Source organism: Hyposmocoma kahamanoa, unplaced genomic scaffold (genome assembly GCF_003589595.1).
Source record: "Hyposmocoma kahamanoa isolate Upper Pololo Valley unplaced genomic scaffold, ASM358959v1 117, whole genome shotgun sequence".
Lineage (NCBI taxonomy): Eukaryota > Metazoa > Arthropoda > Insecta > Lepidoptera > Cosmopterigidae > Hyposmocoma > Hyposmocoma kahamanoa.
Window position 1 is genome coordinate 1,289,809 of NW_020653397.1, and position 8,671 is coordinate 1,298,479.

The 8,671-nt window shown below is 34.6% G+C and overlaps 1 protein-coding gene across 1 annotated transcript in view; it reads right to left on the bottom strand.

Moving 5' to 3' along the window:
- The window catches only part of LOC113239909 (protein RRP5 homolog), a 13,103-nt gene extending 5,072 nt beyond the window's left edge, over window positions 1–8,031 (bottom strand). The window contains exons 1-5 of the mRNA XM_026477071.1: window positions 7,996–8,031; window positions 7,782–7,933; window positions 5,896–6,307; window positions 5,391–5,603; window positions 1,523–1,651 (exon numbers count right to left, since the gene is read on the bottom strand). Coding sequence (XP_026332856.1) covers window positions 1,523–1,651; window positions 5,391–5,603; window positions 5,896–6,307; window positions 7,782–7,933; window positions 7,996–8,031 — 942 coding nt within the window. The remainder of the gene's footprint in view (window positions 1–1,522; window positions 1,652–5,390; window positions 5,604–5,895; window positions 6,308–7,781; window positions 7,934–7,995) is intronic.
- Window positions 8,032–8,671: the final 640 nt, after the last annotated feature.

Here is an 8,671-nt window from a genome sequence, read left to right on the forward strand (position 1 = left end):
CACACACCCGCTCACCTACCTACTCAATTAATTAATTGTTAATTGCGGTTCTCGCAACTAACAATTGATCAATCGTTAATTGCTGATTCGCAATTGACAATTAATTAATTAATTGTCAATCTTTAATTGTCAGAACAATTAAATTTTGCCCAACACTGGGTACCATGAGTTTGGACTTAGAGCTAAGTCCAAACTAATGGTACCACGATTTCGTTTAATTAAAGTAAATGACTTTTTTATGGGGAACTGTGTACGTTTTTACAAGATTCCGGAGCATATATTAAGACTATTATTTCCTAAGGTTAAAACTACATTAAAAATATTTTGATTGAAAAGTCATTACAAAATTGAAGAGTATGTGTTATACATATAAAGATGTATGGAAAGACGACATGGCTCTATATTCCACACAAATTTGATTCAAAGTGTATTCCATAGCTTTTAAGTTTATTTGAAAAGAGCAGTCCCTAAAGTTTCTGGTTCGTTCTTCTCAGGGAAGTTAGCGTAGTGAACGAGCAGTAGTTTAAATGTGACGTTTTCAAGTGTAAATTTATTTTACCTATGGAATAAATTATTCTTTATATATTTTTCTGTTCTGCTAGGTTTAAAATGTATATTAATTGGGACTCTTTTAAAGTCGCGTTGCATAACACAAGCCGTCACAGGCGCCTTTCATAACAGAATCTACAGATTATGTCTAAACAGTCGCTATAAGTGTGTCGCGGCAACTTCGCGTGCCCAATGTAAGCGATAAACGCTTAGTTGCCGTTGCTACGCCTCATCCCTGCCGTTATCGTAGTTAAAAATCAGTCGAAATCGTTAAAAATGCCTAATAGTGCCATTACATCGAGTACATAACCAGAAATAGAGACGAAATGTCATTTAATTTGTTTGAAAACTATTCTGCCGTATCATTGCTGTGATAACTGCGCTCCGATTGGCCAGCCCGAATTAGAAACAATTGACGGGTGTCGACAATTGTTTCACTTCAAACCGACCAGTTAACTTGAGCTTTGGTATAATGGACGAAAATTGCAAAATTACATATTTCATTACCGATGAAATTTGAGTCCGTTTGTTATGTAATTAGATGTTTTGCGGTTTTTCCGCACACCACCGAATGGAACAGTACGCCATTGTTAGAGATATTATCTTTATTACAATAAATACAGAATCTTTTTGGAATATACGGAAAGTACACACAGGTCAGTTGTTGGCACTGTACTATTTCAGCTTTCTAATTTGTAATTTCAGTCCCAACCTACAAGTGGTTTCGCAAAATGGGTGCTGAAGAGTCCTAGAGTCCTTGGAGGCAATTGGGAACGTTGATGTTGTCTAGGAGGTGCTACCGCATTATCGATATAAACTACACTACATATATATTTTTCCCCTTGTCATTACTTATTATAAAAAATATGCATATACGTGTATTCAACCATTTGTTGTGGAGGTGGGCGTTGAATTTTTTTATCTTGCCTAAATGGGCGTTAGAAAGTTTGGGAACTTATGTCGTAGATCATACCTTAGTACCAAAGCGGTGTTCACAGTTGAGCAAAGCGAGCCACACGTTCTGTCTCTCTTGCTCCTCGCGGAATGATATCGTGTTCAGCGCTTTGCGGCCTATCGCGCGCGCTTTCTCGATCTCCGTTGCCTGTTTAAAAAAGAAAAAAAAAATTTTAATGGTTTTTTTTTAAGACTAAAGGCCTAAAATATAGGAATGTTTTAAAATAAATTAATAAAATTGAACAAAATACAAGAGATTTCCATATCACATTCTGGCTTTGTAAATAACAATAGGACGCACAGTGTGTTATAGAGACCATTTTTCGGACATGGCTTTTTTATTGCATAAACCTACAGATCAAGTGATTTAAAACATTAGAGTAGAACTCCCGAGTGACAAATTTGCTTAGTCAGGGTAAAAATAATTGTTGAAATTTGCATAATTTTTATCCGGATAAAGAAAAAAAAATCTACACTCAATTAAAAACAATACATAAAAGTGTCGTATATAATTCGAAATATCTTTATTAATATCACCTCTTACACTTTATATAAACCTCGTAACTTTCTTACGTTCGTAGTAATACGTATTTTTAAATTTTTCGTTTTTATTTTTTGTCTCAAAAATTCCGCCGTATTGGGAAAAGTTAATTACATCAACAGTGAAGTCTCATATTGCTTATTACCTCACAAAAAAACTGAACTTAAATCTCGTGGAGTCTAGAAGTTATAGAAAATTATTAATTTTTTTAAGGGGTTGTCACTTTTATATAAAACTTTCATATCCGGATATTATGAAACACAATAGACCTTTTTAAAAAAGAAATTAATAACTTTGTCCTTTAACATGAAATAATAAGTAATAATAATAAATATATGTTTATTACTCATCACAAAATACAAAACAATACAAATCTTAGTAAGCACATTACAGTAATATATTGGCCAGCCCTTGGATATTGAGACTAAACATTAGTAAGAAATAGAGAAATAGTAGGTGAAAAAACTTATTGAAATAAAATAAAAATTAGGACTAGACCACCTGAGTTAAGAACGGGACCAAAGACAAAGATTCTAAAGAGCGTGCAAAATGTAAACCTGATTTGGTGGGTGGGTAAAAGAGGATAAAATTAAATAAACAAAAACATACAAAAGTTGAACCTCATTCTAGGTAATTACTTACTTACTCTTAAATTTTCATTTTAATGTTTTATCTCGAATATTCCCCCGTATTTGGAACATCATCAATAATCAATAGTGAAAATTCATATTTTTCACATTCTCACAAAAAAAACAGATTCAAATTTCATGGAATTTAGTTTTTTTCAGATGGTAGTTTGAGGTACTTTTACATTTGTATTAATATATTTCACAATATGCAACGAGATGAGTCTAAGTTTTTTGTAGAAAGATAAACATAATAGATAATTAATTCTAACTAACATAATATTTTAAGGTAAATTGTTACTAATCGTGTACTAATAAAACAATGAATGATGTGTGAAATAAACAATATTTTATTTTATTTCACACATTCTTCAAAATCAAACTTTTGTAAATTATCTGTACAGCTACCGACTTCTTGAAGTGACTCTGGGTTAGCTAGTTGAAATGGCTCTGGTAAAGGTTGCAATAGCTGTATTGCAGCTACAGGTAAAGACATATTCAGCCGTTTCTTTTGTCTTTGGTGTAGCCATGCGATATTAAGGGATCAGATGATTCCTGAAAGCTCTGTGAAACAAATGTGTCATCGTTTTTATGCGGTCCAATTTTCTCCAATGATGCTCACGATCACTCCTCCAATATTTATTTCTAGACTCCGAAGCCTGCTGAGAGAGCATACCAATAAGCAGTGTTGTTGACTTAATTATGTCAGCACCGTGCATCAATATTTTATGCAGTGTTACTGTCATGGGAAGCCAGGGTTAGTTCTCGACGTATTTATAAGCAACCTGCTTACAAAATTTGTCAAATTTTTTGGCGTCGATGGGTAAGCCACTTGACATGACAGTCAATGACATGCAAATCGTTTAATAACCATTCTTCAAAACCTAATATTTGGGAAAAAGTTTGGCGATTCTTATCATATACGGCAACTCCCGCAGTATTGCCATCATTTGTTGTACCGGAATTGGGACGAACAATGTCTACCAGCAAGCCAATTTTTTCCCTTACTTGCTTTTCAATAGCTTTTTTCTAACATCTACGAGTCGCTTATATTCTAAATTTTTAGGTATTCTTCACATTTTAACGACTTTTTTATAAGCACGATGTAAAATAAATTCAAGCACCCGGATCCATGCATGTAGTGGACTCACAATATGGTTCATGGCGTCTTTATTTATTGGGTTCTCTAATACCATGTTCAAATTATTAAACTGATTGGCAGTTAGATTTGAGTACTGGCGATGCATTTGAGAAGAAGTATGTAGAATTATATTCAATACTTTTGCCGTTAATGGCAGCTACATATAATTCGCATGACACTTTTATTTCATGGCCTTTAGATGTTTCCTCCAACAACGGAGTTAGATCACGAATTTCAGATTCTACTCTTAGGCCTGTTTGTAAAGCGCTTGTCCAGTACTTCCATCGAACATCGATATTGTAATGTCAGCCGGGTAGCAACTGTTTCTTCTACAAATCAATTAACATAAAACTGTGTAGTTTAGGTAAGGTGCCGTTAGATGGCGTTGAACCATTTTTTGTGTATTTTATATAACGCTATAACGTTGGTAATTGAAATTGTATTACCTTTATTATTAGAATATATGAAATTGCCACAAAGATTCAGCGGCATTACCCCGTAAGTTATTAGACAGTACGAATCTTGTAGAGGAAGTATAATTGCCTATTTTAGCTGCCAAGAGGTAATGTGAGCATTGCTGCGTTCCGGTTTTGTAAGGGTGTTGGTGAAATTACGGGCACGTGGGACTTATCAATTTGTGTCAGGGTGACGGGCGCAGTGGGTGCGCCTGATCTTTGCGATATAAAGCTCTTGAGTGGCACTGCAATTGTTATGATAGGCGTGTCGCTTGCCACCATGCGCACGAGTTGTTCATCCTGTGACGATGCGACTTCTTTCATCGTCATCCCACCTTTTTATCACCCTTTTATCTGCTCCGTAGTCAATTTTACTTTTGAAATTTTGAATCGTTCCTTAATTCCTTTTCTACGTCACTCTTACTTTCCTTCTTTCCGTTGCCACTCTACTAAATTTCCGAAGGGAGCACTCGCGTTCATATAAAATTGAGACCAGTTATACCATTGACAATCATGTAACTGCTTGTAAAGCATAATATTGGTAGAAAATACAGGCCCTCTTGGGGTAAGTTCCTTTTTACCATGTCTAGCGTGTTAACCTGTATGTAATTTAAGTAGCGAGTGTTTTTATATGATTGTACCATTGACTTACAAATAAATGGACGACGGGTCTAATACAAAAACCACGAAAAAATGTCCCAAGTCAACCCATTTAAACGTAGTGACATGTAAAGGAATATGAAAAAGCTAAAACGTTGAATTTAAATTGTAATGTCATCGCAGTATCGCGGTGTCAGTCGAACAAATGAAGACTAAAGCGGAGTTTGACGCTCTGTATACGATTTTAACGCCTTACAAGTTCGGACACTTTTTAGCGCGGACCCGACGTCCATATAATTGTAAGTCAATGGATTGTACCTGTGTTTATACCGTTATTTTGTTTTGTTACAGCCTTTACGCCTTACTTTACTTACCTTACCTTTCCCTTTACTTTTTACCTTCCTTCCTATTCCTATTTTGCAATAAATAATGTGGGTTTTTTATTTAATTACTCAAAATTCTCGGCCACAGCGCCGTCTCTTGATATTGTAAAAATAAATCATGTATTCTGTGGTAACAATTACCTGCAAGTGGAAGGCCATGTAAGCGATCCACAGCTGGCTGCAATCGGGGCTGGCCAGTAACGCCCGTTCAAACTGTTCGCTGGACCGCGGCTGCGCCTCGCTCTCGATTGCGCGTCGTTCCATTTCGCGCACGCGTTCTTCCTCCTCGCGAACTTTCGACAACTTCTCGGCGACGGTCAGTTTCTTGCGTTTCTTTTTAGGTTGTTCTTGTTCCTGTTTAAAATGCGTGAGAAAAAAAATATGATCAATAAATATGTCGAGTTCTTAGGTTTTCGCGATTGTTACACATAGGAAATGAAACTATTTTTCCGGATTTAAATCGCGTATATTTGTTTTTTCAAACAAACCCACGTTTAGGGCCCTTTACAGGTCCCATGGTCACGGTTGACTGAGATGGTACCGTATTCAACCAGTTATGTCTAATATTGATGCAAACCACCCTATTTTTCAAGCGCACCATTTGTTCGGCCCGTCACATAACATCATAAAAATTAAATAAATTTACCTCATCCTCGCTGCTACTGGATTCTTCTTCCTTTTCATTCTGCATCAAACTGTCGCCACTAGCAGACCAGAAGTCCTTAGCACTGGGCACTTCCAATGCGGGCTCTAACGTCTCAACTACTTTTATTTCTCTCTTTTTCATTTGACTACCTTCTTTCTTTGAGGTTTCTTTTTCTTTTAAAGTGTCAAGTTTCTTTTTATCTCTTTTACTTTTTTCTTGGCCTCGACCTTCATCGCCGAATTCTTTCAACTTGTCTTGGGCCATATTTAGAATGTCTATTAATTTCTGTATTCTTTCCTGTAAACCAAGTTTTTCTACATGCATCGCGGTGTGGAACTTTTTGTTCTTGGTATTTAAACCTTTCTCTTCTATGTCCAGGATTTTTTTGTCAATTTTTTCTATTCTTCTTGTTCTGAAAACGCAAAAGGTATTTTTTTATAGTAAAAATTTTACTGGAAGCAAAAGTAATCAGTTAATGACAATTTAGTAATTGGATTTTAAAATTATAGTCTAGACGATACCTCCATTGAACACTACGCCATCTTAATTTATGGACCTGTTTTATTTTTATTTTGTTTTTTGTTTCTTTTCTTTCACAAATTTCGTTTTTGTTTTTTGTTTTTTTTTTCAATTTTGTTGATTCATTATTTTTTCACAATGCTCGGGGGCCATAATATTAGTAAATAAATATGGCAGTGTACAAAAATAACAGAAAATGACCAAAAAATAAAATTGGCGTAGTGTTGAGTATCGAGATGGCACAACAACAAAAACGCATATGATTTTATACATTGACATAGGATACTAACACCAATGCAAAATTGCTATAAAGGGAAATTTAAGTATTTTTACCACTAATACTGTACTATAGGCAATGTCGATTGGAACTTTCAGGAATCAGGAAAAGTAAGGACGTTACCTAGGTACGCGTAATGAGAGAGATAAAGATGATAAGGTTTCCGTGGTTTCACACTACAAAATGTAGATAGAATTTTAATCACAATTACTTCTACGCAATGAAACTATTTTTCCGGGTTTAAATCACAATTACTATAAATGAAAAAAAAAGTTTTGGTATAATTTTGTGTCTATATGCCCATAATGTAAGTACAATTAGTCATGACAAAATTTCCATTTTAAAAAATCATATTTAAAAAATATATATATTTCCGCATATTTTTCCTTTAATTGGCGTCGACAACTAAACATGTCATGTCTTTTAACGTCAACACCTGTTAAAAATCGAAGTTACTAAACGAAAACGATGGAGCCACTAAAAAAATTTTTTTTCGCTATTGCTGTGACAATTTTAAATCTCGTTATATCTTTATGTGGCTTCTAGTTATAGTTTATTTTATAATTCCCGCTAAATGAAACTTTAAAAGATATTTCTAAACGTAGAACATAATATGAGCCTTTGAAATTATATTTCTCCAATTTGTAGGGAATTTTCCCGGAAAATTTTCCACTATTCAAAATTGTTCGGGAAAATTACCCCTTTTTTAAGTACAATACAAAAAATATGCATTGTATTTAGACCTGTTCACATTTGTAAAGTGTTTAAAAATATTTTTTGTAATGGCAACACCTTTGTTTACAATTTTGATCTCGAATTTCATCGTCAAATATAAACAGGAGAGATGAAGTTAGTATAAACAATTATGTCTGCTGAGGTTGGTTGGTTGGTGTATGTATATAACAAAGTTGTACATTGATTGATATTATGTTATTCGATTGAAGAAATTAAAACAATGACACATTTCACAATTACATTTTTATCCCGTTTTGTTTTTCAATGTTCACAAAGGTATATTCAAGAGTGATATCTTTATTTTTGATCCCTGTATCTTATTTTCTATTCTATGTTTTGTACTTGAATAACCTACCGGGCCTGAATAGCTTTCAACAATGAGACAATGCGTTTCTTGTACTGCTTTGCGGTATGGCAATCGGATAAATCTATTAGACCTAATTCATGTGGCGTTAAGACTTCTTCTTCGTGGATGTCTGTTTCTATGGCGTCGCTTTCTTCTGATACCTGCAAGGTAGGTTTATGTAATTATAGTGAAAATGTTGATGTTAGGAGTTCCCGGACGTTACGATGACGTCACAGAATACTGGATTCGCACGAAGCATTGCGTTTCCACATTTGTACGGCGAATGGCTAGAGAGTGGAATTCCTGCGGTCTTATTCCCCGAACGCTGTAACTTGGACCTTTTCAAGGCGAGAGTGAATAGGCATAATTTAGGTGTACATGCTACAGCGTCGACCTCATCATCACTTTCCATCAGGTGGGATGGAGATCAAATACGCACTTATTTTGAATAATAAGAAAAAACTTTATACTAAAGGCTATTGTAGCTTGTGCGTACTTGGATGACAAAAATCCGTGGTAGTGACCCGTTTTGTTCTTGCAGGTAGTCTCAATTTAAGATGTTTGAAATAAATATTGTAAACTATGTTAAATGTATTCAAATGTATATTTAAACGAGCAACCCTATACGAATGAGCAGCAGAGTTTAATTAAAATTGCTTCAAGTGTAATTTGCTTACCTATGAAATAAAGATGATTTAAATTTTAACGTATTTAAACGTGAGTTCACAAGGATCCCCTGATGGATTGGGCTATGGGATCCTGGTGGACGAAACGTTAATATTATTGTATATTTTGTAGTAAGTAGTGGTTAAGGGAGTTGATGACACAACCATTACATATTTACTGTGAAAAAAATCTATAATAATTGTCTACTGTTAGTCAACCCCAAATAAAAAAAA